Source organism: Ranitomeya variabilis, chromosome 2, assembly GCF_051348905.1.
Source record: "Ranitomeya variabilis isolate aRanVar5 chromosome 2, aRanVar5.hap1, whole genome shotgun sequence".
NCBI lineage: Eukaryota > Metazoa > Chordata > Amphibia > Anura > Dendrobatidae > Ranitomeya > Ranitomeya variabilis.
In genome coordinates this window covers 619,762,268-619,775,343 of record NC_135233.1, presented here as the reverse complement: position 1 = coordinate 619,775,343, position 13,076 = coordinate 619,762,268, and the positions used below count along the sequence as shown (strand labels likewise).

The 13,076-nt window shown below is 43.5% G+C and overlaps 2 protein-coding genes and 1 long non-coding RNA gene across 9 annotated transcripts in view; 2 read left to right on the top strand and 1 right to left on the bottom strand.

Annotated features, from left to right (window-relative positions):
• Nucleotides 1-5,287, top strand: part of GINS2 (GINS complex subunit 2) — a 37,050-nt gene extending 31,763 nt beyond the window's left edge. Inside the window, exons 4-5 of the mRNA XM_077288854.1 lie at nucleotides 1,586-1,712; nucleotides 2,067-5,287. Of these exons, the coding sequence (XP_077144969.1) occupies nucleotides 1,586-1,712; nucleotides 2,067-2,189 (250 nt within the window). The 3' untranslated portion in view covers nucleotides 2,190-5,287. The remainder of the gene's footprint in view (nucleotides 1-1,585; nucleotides 1,713-2,066) is intronic.
• Nucleotides 5,288-8,134: 2,847 nt separating this feature from the next.
• Nucleotides 8,135-13,076, top strand: part of LOC143807379 (uncharacterized) — a 230,919-nt gene continuing 225,977 nt past the window's right edge. Inside the window, exon 1 of the long non-coding RNA XR_013221714.1 lies at nucleotides 8,135-8,405. This is a non-coding gene — a long non-coding RNA (uncharacterized LOC143807379). The remainder of the gene's footprint in view (nucleotides 8,406-13,076) is intronic.
• GSE1 (Gse1 coiled-coil protein) overlaps nucleotides 11,986-13,076 on the bottom strand; it is a 368,545-nt gene continuing 367,454 nt past the window's right edge. For all 7 annotated transcript variants that reach the window (XM_077288840.1, XM_077288841.1, XM_077288842.1 and 4 more), the window contains one exon: nucleotides 11,986-12,890. In XM_077288840.1, coding sequence (XP_077144955.1) covers nucleotides 12,756-12,890 — 135 coding nt within the window. In that variant the 3' untranslated portion in view covers nucleotides 11,986-12,755. The remainder of the gene's footprint in view (nucleotides 12,891-13,076) is intronic.

The following is a 13,076-nucleotide window of genomic DNA, read 5'->3' as shown; positions in this document are numbered from 1 at the left end:
GATGGTATTGTGTCTCAGGGCTCAATGGATCACTGAAATCAATCTTAAACACATGTGATAATTGGTTTTCCAGGTGCTTCTAATTAAAGGAAAACTACTTAAAAATGATGTTCCACATTATTAAGCAGGTCACAGTTTTCAAGTAACATGGGAAAGAAAAAGGATCTCTCTGCTGCTGAAAAGCATCAAATAGTGCAATGCCTTGGTGAAGGGATGAAAACATTAGAAATTTTCCAAAAACATAAGCGTGATCATTGTACTGTTAAGAAATTTGTGGCTGTATCTGAGCACAAATGTGTTTGTGCTGATAAAGGCATAATGAGGAAGATTTCTGCCAGGCAAGTTCATCGGATTAAGAGAGCAGCTGCTAAAAAGCCATTACAAAGCAACAAACAGATATTTGAAGCTGCTGGTGCCTCTGGAGTCCTTCGAACCTCAAAGTGTAGGCTCCTTCAAAGGCTTGCTGTGGTGCATAAACCTACTATTCGGCCACCCTTAAACAGTGTTCACAAGCAGAAATGGTTGTATTGGGCCCACACATACATGAAGACTAATTTCCAAACAGTCTTGTTTACTGATGAGTGTTGAGCAACCCTGGATGGTCCAGATGGATGGAGTAGTGGATGGTTAGTGGATGGCCACCATGTCCCAACAAGGCTGCAACGTCAGCGAGGAGGTGGAGGAGTCATGTTTTGGGCCGGAATCATGGGAAACAGCTGGTAAGGCCCTTTAAGGTTCCTGAAGGTGTGAAAATGACCTCTGCAAAGTATATAAAGTTTCTGACTGACAACTTTCTTCTATGGTCTAAAAAGCAGAAACGTGCCTTCAGGAGCAAAATCATCTTCATGCTGACAATGCCCCATCTCATGCTGAAAAGAATACCTCTGAGTCATTGGCTGCTATGGGCATAAAAGGAGATAAACTCATGGTGTGGCCACCATCTTCCCTTGACCTCAACCCTATAGAGAACCTTTAGGATCATCAAGCAAAAGATCTATGAGGGTGGGAGGCAGTTCACATCCAAACAGCAGCTCTGGGAGGCTATTCCAACTTCATGCAAAGAAATACAAGCAGAAACTCTCCAAAATCTCACAAGTTCAATGGATGCAAGAATTGTGAAGGTGACATCAAAGAAGGGTCCTATGTTAACATGTAACTTGGCCTGTTGGGATGTTTTGGCGTTAAATAGCTTTTTTGTTCAGTGAATGTGACCTCCTAATGCTGCAAATTCCACAATGAGCATTTTCAGTTCTTTAAAACATATCAAATGTTTAGAAATTCTACTGTGCATAATAATTTGGAACAGTGCATTTTGAGTTTTATTCATTTTGGAGATTATACTGTTATCATTGGGAGGTTTCTTCAATAAAATTTGATGTATAATCTAACAAGTGATGACTTTTATTAGACTGACTGTCATTTGCACCAACCGTTTAGGAAAATCTGATAAAAATGTAATTTGCATAATAATTTGGAACATAGTGTAGTCTCTTATAGAGGCCTTCAGCAGAGCATCCAGGTCCTGTATAGGGGGAGACATACAACATGTCATTAGTCACTGATGCATCTTGTTTCTTCTTCTCAGTGCCTCCGACAACATCCCGAAGGCTGATGAGATCCGGACACTTGTTAAGGACACATGGGACACTCGGATCGCCAAGCTCCGGTTGTCTGCCGACAGCTTTGTGCGGGAGCAGGAAGCCCACGCCAAGGTACAGATGGGACAGAGCTGTGATTTGGGTGAGATTGTTCTGTTTGCTTGTTACTGAGGTTTAATGTGCAGAAAATCAGAAATGTCAATGTTTAGTTAACGGTGGTGTCCCGAGCTGTCATATCACACAGCATGAAGATGGCACGGGGATGAGAATCTGTCTGCATTGAGCTCCGGCCATTGCAGATTGCAGAGCTGGAGCCATTACTGTAATTCTAGGTATCGATAGGCAGCTGATTCTCTGTGCCTTTGTCCAGCTTGGCGTCCGTCATAGTCTCCTCTGATTAAACGCATCTAATTGTCCACCTGCCTGTCGCTCCCCGCTGTTACCCATCTCTCTTTTCTCATTTGCCAGCTGGATAACTTGACGCTGATGGAAATTAACACCATTGGAACTTTTCTCACCGAGTCATTAAACCACATGTACAAATTACGCACCAGCCTGCAGCACTTGGAGGATGGACTGTCCCAGGAATAATAACCCACCCGCTGGGCCAACCTCATTACAAATCTGCGTGCAGAGGTCACTGTGACTTACCCTTCCGGTCTCCATGCCAGAGTTTGGTTATGTGGTATACACGGATATCATCTGTGCTCCTGGCCTGCCAGCAGACAAGCTGTGTCCTGCTAGCATGACAGGAACATGTACCCCCTGTGTTCTGCCGTCAGAGCATCAGGTGGTACTGAAATGTACCTGTCCGGCAGGCCCGTGTAAGAAGACTGGGGAAGAAGTGCCATCTGTAAGGATAACGCTATGTTCGCACCATATCCAGCACATGGGACTTGTTATGGATCTGGAATTATACATTTTTATCTGCAGAAGGCATGGAGCTCTGAGCCTTGTCTGCCAACATCTCTGCTGTCCACAAGTGTGAAATAAATGTGATCCCTCCGCTCCGTCCATTTCTGGCCCCTCATTTGTAGAGAGAAAATCACTTCATAATGAGAAATAATTCATGGGGTTGTATCTTCTGAGTGTGCAAATTAAAACCCAATAAATTAGATTTTGCTAGGAAACACCAAAAATGCTGGGAAATTGTAGTCTGGCATGTCCACCATTAAGATGAATGTCCGTGTTATGCATGCACGGATAGCTAGGAGCAGCTCATATATGATTCCTCTCCATACTTGCTCACAGACGGAGGTCCTGACTTTCAGACCCACCTATATGATGTCCATGTGGACCAGGATGGTCCTAAACTGCACTATTAACTATTGAATCTCCGGTGATAGAATTGTTTTTCGAAGAGGAAAAGGGTCACAGCGTTCTGGTCACCAGTGATTGGCGCAGCCCGGTTGGGTGTAGTAATTCAGGTGCACTTTTTAATTAACCTTCCCGACATGCGCCGTACTAGTACTGCTCTGCGGGAACTGTGTTCCCGTAAACAGCAGTACTAGTACGGCGGGGCGGTCTCCGTGAGCGCCGCAGCTATCGCGTGCGGGTGTCAGCTGTAAGTGACAGCTAACACCCCGCAGCAATGCCCACGATCGGTGCTAGCGCCGATCGTGGGCATTTAACCCCTCTGATGCCGCTGTTAGTAGTGACAGCGGTATAGAGAACAATCGCGCAGGGAGGGGGCTCACTGCGCTCTCCCACCGGAACAGCGCGATGGAGTCGTTTTGTTCCGGTGGTCTCCATGGAGACCCCCTGATCCAAGATGGCCGCGGGGTCCTTCCGGGTCCTTAAGTGAGGTGGCTTGTCAGCACCTGCTACACTGCCTGTCAGATTGCTTATCTGACACTGTGCTATGCAAAGTGTCAGATTAGCGATCTCACATGATATGATGTCCCACCCTGGGACAATGTTATAAAGTTAAAAAAAAAAAAATGAATGTGTAAAAATATTTTTTACTAAATCCCCAAATAAAGAAAAAAAAAATATATTTTTCCAATAAATCCACTTATTTATGTAAATGTTAATAAAACAGTAAAAGTACACATACTTGGTATCGCCGCGTCCGTAACGACCCGCTCTATTAAACTGTCCTACTAGTTAACCCCTTTAGTGAACACTGTAAAAAAATAACTAAAAAACGAGGCAAAAAAACAATGCTTTATCATACCGTCGAACAAAAAGTGCAATAAAACGCGATCAAAGACGATGTAAATAAAAATGGTACCGCTGAAAACGTCATGTTCTGCAAAAAAAAATCCACCACACAGTTCCATCAGCAGAAAAATAAAAAAGTTATAGCTCTCAGAATAAAGCGATGCAAAAATAATAAATTTTTCTATAAAATAGTTTTTATTCTGTAAAAGCGACAAAACATAAAAAAATTATATAAATGAGGTATCGCTGTCATCGTTACTGACCCGAAGAATAAAGCCGCTTTATCAATTTTACCACAAGCTGAATGGTATAAATGCCCCCAAAGAAATTCCTGAATTGCTGTTTTTTGTTCATTGTGCCTCACAAAAATCAGAATAAAAAGCGATCAAAAAATGTCATGTGCCCGTAAGTGCTATCAATAAAAACGTCAACTTGTTCTGCAAAAAACAAGACCTCACATGACTCTGTGGGCCAAAGTATAGATAAATTATAGCTGTCAAAATGTGGTGATGCAAAAACTATTATTTGCAATAAAAAGCGTCTCTTAAGTGTGTGACAGCTGCCAAACATAAAAACCCGCTATAAATAGTAAATCAAACCCCCCATTATCACCGCCTTAGTTAGGGAAAAATAATAAAATGAAAAAAAATAATGTATTTATTTTCTTTTTCCCATTAGGGTTAGGGTTGGGGCTAAAGTTAGGCTTGGGATTAGGGTTAGGTTTGGAATTAGGGTTGGGATTAGGGTTATGGTCTGGATTAAGGTTAGGGGTGTGTTAGGGTTAGGTTTGCGGTTAGGGGTGTTTTGGGGTTAGGGTTTCAGTTACAATTGGGGGGGTTTCCACTGTTTAGGCACATTAGGGGCTCTCCAAATGCGACATGGCGTCCGATCTCAATTCCAGCCAATTTTGCATTGAAAAGTCAAACAGCGCTCCTTCCCTTCTGAGCTTTGCCTTTCGCCCAAACAGTGGTTTACCCCCACATTTTAGGTATCCGCGTACTTAGGACAAATTGCACAACAACTTTTGGGGTCCAATTTCTCCTGTTACGCTTGGGAAAATAAAAAATTGGGGGCGAAAAGATCATTTTTGTGGGAAAAAAAAAAAAAAAAAAAAAAGGATTTTTTTTATTTTTACCGCTCTACATTATAAAACTTCTCTGAAGCACTTGGGGGTTCAAAGTGCTCACCATTCATCTAGATAAGTTCCTTAGGGGGTCTACTTTCCAAAGTGGCGCCACTTGTGGGGGGGTTTACACTGTTTAGGCACATCAGGGGCTCTCCAAACGCGACATGGCGTCCGATCTCAATTCCAGCCAATTTTGCGTTGAAAAGTCAAACGGCGCTCCTTCCCTTCCGAGCTCTGCCATGCGCCCAAACAGTGGTTTACCCCCACATATGGGGTATCAGCGTACTCGGGACAAATTGTGCAACAACTTTTGGGGTCCAATTTCTCCTGTTACCCTTGGTAAAATAAAACAAATTGGATCTGAAGTAATTTTTTTGTGAAAAAAAGTTAACTGTTGTTTTTTTTTTTTTTTTTAAACATTTCCAAAATTCCTGTGAAGCACCTGAAGGGTTAATAAACTTCTTAAATGTGGTTTTGAGCACCTTAAAGGGTGCAGTTTTTAGAATGGTGTCACACTTGGGTATTTTCTGTCATATAGGCCCCTCAAAGTCACTTCAAGTGTGATGTGATCCCTAAAAAAAAAATGGTGTTGTGAAAATGAGAAATTGCTGGTCAACTTTTAACCCTTATAACTTCCTAACAAAAAAAAATTGTTTCCAAAATTGTGCTGATGTAAAGTAGACCTGTGGGAAATGTTATTTATTAACTATACTTGTGTGATATGACACTGATTTAAGGGCATAAAAACAAAAATTTTGAAAATTGTGAAATTTTTGCCAAATTTCCTATTTTTTTTTTCTCTCACAAATAAACGCAAGTCATATCGAAGAAATTTTACCACTATATCATAAAGTACAATATGTCACGAGAAAACAGTCTCAGAATCACCAGGATCCGTTGAAACTTGTCAGAGTTATGGCCTCTTAAAGGGACAGTGGTCAGAATTGAAATAAATAGCCTGGTCACCCCTTCGGGGTGAAGGGGTTAAAGACCCAGTGCCTGTGGCAGATTTAGGCCTTGATTTATTTGCAGGTATATTTGTTCCTTTTTTTTGTCTTATGGTATCTGTGGCCATGTTTACAACAAATTCTTCAAAATGTTCATTAAAGTTGTGCAAAGTAAAAAAAATGGTCTTTATTAAAAGTTGCACATTTTATTAAATGGTGCAAAAATTGCATAACAAATATCCGGTGTGCATAAAATCACTATGGGGGACTGGAGAACATTTTACAAAATTGCAATTGATGAATCCGCAAAAAGCTCTGGAAACTCCGACCACAATGGTGAAATGTAAGAAAGATAAATAAAAACAGGCGAAAGTGCAATAATGATGGAGCCCTTGATGTTCTGGTTGCGTTTTGGCCTCCTGATTTTGGAGGGGGTCTCACCAGTTTGGAGTGGGTTATACACTCGCCTACACTTCTCTGATATTCCATATCTGACTGGTGTTGGGTCTCAGGGTATGTGTCCACGTTCAGGATTGCATCAGGATTTGGTCAGGATTTTTCATCAGTATTTGTAAGCCAAAACCAGGAGTGGGTGATAAATACAGAAGTGGTGCATGTTTCTATTATACTTTTCCTCTAATTGTTCCACTCCTGGTTTTGGCTTACAAATACTGATGGAAAATCCTGACCAAATCCTGATGCAATCCTGAACGTGGACACATACCCTCAGTGATGTTCATTGTTTAGTGATTGTGTGGTACTTCCCCACAGGTAGATATTCTGATAGATCCTTTGTCTCCACCGGGGATAAGTCTGCCTCAGCATTCAGCACATTTTATTTGTCTTGCACACTCAGCAGTTTCTGGGGAGATCCCTTTTCCCCCCTTTATAACACAGCTCTGGTGCGTCCCTCATTGTCTGCAGAGAACTGGCTTTGCTTTTCGTGAACTGCGCTTGGCCGCTATAACATGGTAAAGAGCAAAGTCCTCTGCAGCCGGTGTAGCACAGATTATTCCTGTGTACCTGGCCTTATTTGCTTTTCCAGCTTTTGAAATTTGGGGAATTTTGCCTGTGACCTCTACACAAAACCCCCCTAATCTCTTGCACAAACCAATTGTTAAGGTACCGTCACACTAAACGATATCGCTAGTGATCCGTGACGTTGCAGCGTCCTGGCTAGCGATATCGTTGTGTTTGACACGCAGCAGCGATCAGGATCCTGCTGTGATATCGCTGGTCGTTGATTAAAGTTCAGAACTTTATTTGGTCGTCAGATCGCCGTGTATCGTTGTGTTTGACAGCAAAAGCAACGATGCCAGCAATGTTTTACAGTGGTAACCAGGGTAAATATTGGGTTACTAAGCGCAGGGCCGCGCTTAGTAACCCGATGTTTACCCTGGTTACCAGTGTAAAATGTAAAAAAACAAACAGTACATACTCACCCTCTGATGTCTGTCACACGTCCCTCGCTGTCCGCTTCCTGCACTGACTGTGAGCTCCGGCCGTCCGCAAAGTGAAAGTACAGCACAGCGGTGACGTCACCGCTCTGCTGTTAGGGCCGGCACTCAGTCAGTGCAGGAAGCGGACGCCGGGGGACGCGAAGGTGAGTATGTAGTGTTTTTTTTTTTTTTTACATTTTACACTGGTAACCAGGGTAAACATCGGGTTACTAAGCGCGGCCCTGCGCTTAGCAACCCGATGTTTACCCTGGTTACCCGGGGACCTCGGCATCGTTGGTCGCTGGAGAGCGGTCTGTGTGGCAGCTCTCCAGCGACCAAACGGTGACGCTGCAGCGATCGGCATCGTTGTCTGTATCGCTGCAGCGTCGCTTAGTGTGACGGTACCTTTAGGAAAGAAGTGACGTATGAGGTCGGGGCCTGTGGTGCGCCCTCTGGTGGTGCACTTCTGCTAGAGCAGGTTTGCAAAATTGATTTTTATTTATTTTACTTACTTATGTACCGCCATTAATTGCACAGCGCTTTACAGAGGGTTCACAGGAATTTATTCATTGTCTTGATAAAATTAAAATTGGACGTTTTTTAGGGAATACACACCAGGTCAGAGCAGACAGTCATAAGCTAGTGTGGATCTGTACCGATAGATGTTTCTGTAGTTTTTGCTGCTGTTAAGGGCAGGATAAAGTAAAAGTCTTGCACATTTGTACCTTGTACTCTAAGGGTATGTTCACACGTGATCTTCTGTGCACATTTCTAGTCTTTTACAAAAGCACTAAAGTGGACAGGATCTCATCAAATCGCGGAAAAAATAACTTTTCGGACTATGTCACTGGCTGTGCGTATTTTAATCCACATCATGTCCATTCTTTCTGCAGATTTTGATTGTGCATTTTACCTTTTGCAAATTCTGGGGTGAAATCGCTGGTAAAGCCGTGTGTGGCGCTCCGGATCTACATCTGATCACGTATGGACCTACCCTTAGTGCTGGCAATTTCACTGTCATTAAATTCCTTTATCTTTCCAGCAGTCAGAGATTTGGGCTGTAGAAGTGTCCGGGAAGACGACGGGGTTTTAGCATCATCTTTTAAGAATTTCTATTTAATTAGGCGCTGAGGTAAGGAGAAAATCTACTTTTATGTATTGGCATGTAGTGCATACATAGGTGACACCAGAGCCGTCCTTGCACCGCTCTCTGCAGGTCAGGCCGTCAGATGTGATTACGAGTAGAGTTGAGCGAATTTGTTCGGGTTCCCTCTTGTTTAGCAGGCTATAGTGCATGCCGGATAAACTGCGGAGGGAACCTGGCTTCCTGGATCGCGCCCGCTGATCGGCGCCGCAGCTGCATGTGTCGTGGCTGTGTCACAGCACATGCATGGAGAGCCCAACAAACAAGCTGTCCATGCATGTGCTGTGACACAGCCACGACACATGCAGCTGCAGCGCCGATCAGCGGAAGCCGAGATCCCTCTCCAGCTTATTCGGCATGCGCTATAGCTTGCTGAATAAGAGGGAACCCGAACAAATTCGCTCCACTCTAATTGCGAGCCGCACCATAGAATTTAGTCTAAGGACGGGAATGATTTTATCCCTGCCTTTTCCCCACATGCATCGGGTGACTGTGAGCTCCGTGTTCTTACGTGACTGCGCCGAGGACACTTGTCCTGTACTCGGTGTAGATGGTGGAGGAGTATCCGGCACCTCCTGCTTCTCCGCTCCTCATGACTTATTCATGGATTGTGCAAGAGTCCTCGCAGGATATAGATCAGACACACGGCTGTAATTTTGGTTAATAGCTCATATTGTGATGCAGAGTATCAGAGCGCTGCGCTGATTCTGGCTACACTGCCGGCACATTCACTAGAACATGAAAGAAAGCGGCAGCTCAGAACCGCCCGACAAAGGTGGAAGCTGCCCGCCCCAGCAATTTCCATAAAAATAGGGCCCGGTCGCCTTATACATATGCTGCAATGGAGGTTAATTAGTATTGTTAGCACTGAGCCCAATTATTAGGGAAGAAGAGACTGCAAGAGAGGGTGGGATGGGCGTAAATTAACTCTTATGTTGGTGAAGATTTGTGCTGCAAACTGTTGCTTTATGATCCTGTCCAGCATTGGGAGGGTGATCTGTGAGCAATGCTTAAGATATTAAATCCTGTGCAGGATCCGGTGGATTTTGACCATTGTAAATGATTTTGGATGGATATTCCCTGTATCGAAGATGACCGGTGTCAGCACAAATATTTCACACCCCTGGACTAAAAGGACAAAATGTGCAATAATGACTATCGGTTCCCTTACCTGGCCCTCGTGAGTCACTTATCACCCACATAGTGTTGATTATGGGTCACAGACTGACGGTGGGGGTCAGTAAACTATTGTCTATATAGTGTAAGGTGATTGAGGCTAGAGAGCCAGACAGGACCTGCAAGTTCTGACACTTTTATATTCACATTTGATGAAGGGACTGTTGGCAGCGAGCGGCCCGGATGTATGTGATACATGTAGGCATGCCCACGGCTGGGGGAGTCTGACATATATGGCTTACATTAGTGACCAGAGACCAATCCTAATATGACAGGAGAGGGTACATTTGCTGGGTCCACTGAAGGACGATTTAAAGGGTCTCCAAGTACAGGCACTCAAACCATCATGGCGCAGCCAAACATTTACATGCATGTTTCCATCTGCTGGTTTTACTTCTATCTCCGCTCTTTCCTGGCTCCTTAACCCTAGAACGCATACCCATAGAAATATACACATTCACGCACCTGGGGCCTTTTAGGCCTGTTTACAATTATCATGGAATAACTCAAATAAAAATACTTTTCAAAGTTTATTGCAAAGTAAGGATGCATTCCCACTAGCTCAGGGGTCCGCCAGGATGGGATTCCGTAATGGATCTGACCTCCTGGTGACCCCAGCTAAGGCTGGCGGACGCATACCTGGGGCCTCGCAGGCCTGCCAGGTTACTTGTTTTCTATTTTCTGTAAAATTACTTTAGTTAGAATTTTGAAACTCTAGGTATTCCTCAGGTATATAGTTGTTAGTAATTTCCAGTTCATATATTTTTATGTTATAGGCATTTCGGTATAACAACCTTTTTTTGGGACTACCCCATATTCACGCACCTGGGGCCTTTTAGGCCTGTGTGCAAATAACACGGAATAACTCAAATAAAAATACTTTTCAAAATTTATTTTACAATTGCAAGGTAAGGATGCATTCCAACTAGCGCTGGGGTCCGCCAGGAGGGGATCCGTAATGGATCTGACCTCCTGGTGACCCCAGCTAAGGCTGGCGGAATCCCGCCATTCCGGCAACCTTAGCTGGAGTTACCAGGAGGTCAGATCCATTATGGATCCCCTTCTCGCAAACCCCAGCGCTACTGGGAATACAGCCTAAGATGTGTATATTTCAAAACATAATTATGTGCATAAAACAAAAAAAGTAAGTAAACGGGTACGCCAAATATAGGCATTCTATATGCAATTTTTTTATGAAAACATTTTTTCGGCTGAATGTTCCATGCATAAATTTTGTCCGCAAGTAGAACAGAAACGCTCCGATTTTCTTTCCATCTTTGCTGGACAAATATAGCAGCGCTTTCTTTTTTTTTCTCTTTGCTCTGGATGTTCCAGAAAGCGTATTCCACATCGGATCATTGCCTCCGTAATTTGCCTTGATAAGCATATCATGCTGCTTCTCTCCATCATTGTAGGCATCAAAAGTTCATAACAAAGTTCTGTCAAAAATAGACGTCTCTTGTCTTTCCTGTTGGCATGGAATTCTGGATTAGTTTGACAATAAACAATGTAGCTATTGAGGGCTGACACATCAAGGATATTGGAAAAAAGGGAATGCAGAATCCATACTCTTCCCAGCAATAGCAGAGTCATAAAAGTTCTTCCCCAGCAACAATACAGACAAAAAGACTGAGTATCACATGTAAACCTAGTACAGGCCTAAAAGGCCCCAGGTGCGTGAATATGGGGTAGTCCCAAAAAAAGGTTGTTATACCGAAATGTCTGTAACATAAAAATATATGAATAACTGGAAATTACTAACAACTATATACCTGAGGATTACCTAGATTTTCAAAATTCTAACTAAAGTACTTTTACAGAAAATAGAAAACAAGTAACCTGGCAGGCCTGCGAGGCCCCAGGTATGCGTTCTAGGGTTAAAGCCAGAGCTGTCAATGAAACATGAGAAGGGCAGAGATGGATGGAAACCAAGCAGGGAAAGGTGTAGTTAAATGTTTAGCTGTTCCGTGGTGCGTTGTGCTTGGTTTGAACAGTCATTATGTGCTACTCCCTAAGTGACAGTGAAACTCTGCCCTAATAAAGTGAATGCTACAGAACTTCAGTACCAGACCCAAGCAGCAGACAGTTTCAGAAAGAAAGTAGCCATGTTTTTCTAATCCTGGACCTCCCTTTAAATGCAACTGCACGCTCCCCTGAACTAAGCATGCACGTATATTAGAAAGCTAGGTGCAATAACATAGCGCCATGCCTATAACACCGTTGCGTCCCCAGAGGCTCCAATCTGTGCAGTAAATTACTCCATTCAGTGACAGGCGGCACATTCTGCATTTATATCTTTTTAATTTTCTCTAAACCCCATAACCCCCCCCCCCCCAAATGTGGCTTGTGCCCTCCCTGGGCTGAAAAATAAGAAGGACGAAGAGGCGATAAATGGCAGGCTTCTCTCTTTATAACAATAATTAATGTAATAAAAACATACAAAACCCTTATTTTATTATGTACAGTAATGGGTGGGTGAAAGCACCTGCTTATTATGTTGTGTGATGGGGGAGGGGTTGTAGCAGCTTTGCAATGATACCTCAACCATCCGGCAGCTAATCATTAACATAATAAAGGTACCTTTAATCAGACATCCAGGCGTAAGTGCATTCCTGCTGCAAGCGGCAAAGCTCCGCAGGGAGAAATTCAGGTGGACAAAAGTCCTTTAAAATCTCAGGAAATTTATAATTCTTTAGATCAATGTAAATACACAATGTCCGTATCCTGGCAGAAAAATAATATCATAGGAGACGATTGTGGTGGCGTCAATGGTCCGTAAAGAACGAGTGATAAATAAAAACCTGCACGTGGCAGGCAGCGACGATGGCACAGGGCAGACGGCAGGCTCTCCTCGGCAGCAGGGGGCGCTCCACGGTGGCAGGGGGCACACATGAGGATATTCCCACAGATTCGCTATAAGTCAGGTCTGGATTTCTTCATAGCCAATCTCCTTTGAGTCATGCATGGCACATTCACATATATATATATTTTTTGTCTTATTTTTATCCCCCATGATGTGCAGGAAAGTGGGTGGCTTTTTTTAAATTTTTTCTTTTGTTTCCGTTTTTTGTTCCTCCCCGTGAAAAATATTAAATATCAAGATAATAAAATAGATATTTCTATACTGTACGTTCAGAGCTAGTGCAAGAGGGTGAGGGGGTGTCACCTGGGGTGGCCTCTGAAATAACCCCTAGACCATGGCGAGGGGGGCAAAACAAGGCACTTTTTAAAGTGTTCAAGTTCAGCTTGTAACCTCTCCCTCTCGGAGGCCACTTTCTGCTTCTGGCTCATCAGGTCCTGTATTGAAAAAGGAAAAAAGCAAAAGTTACAGGGAGCAGAGAGACATCCCCTACCGAGAAAGTGAAGAAAGCAAAAGTAACCATGAGGGGAGAGACATCCCATACCGAGAGAGGGGAGAAAGCCAAAGCTGCAGTGAGCGGAGAGACATTAGGTCTGGCTGTAAGCCCCTTAGGGATTGGTTCA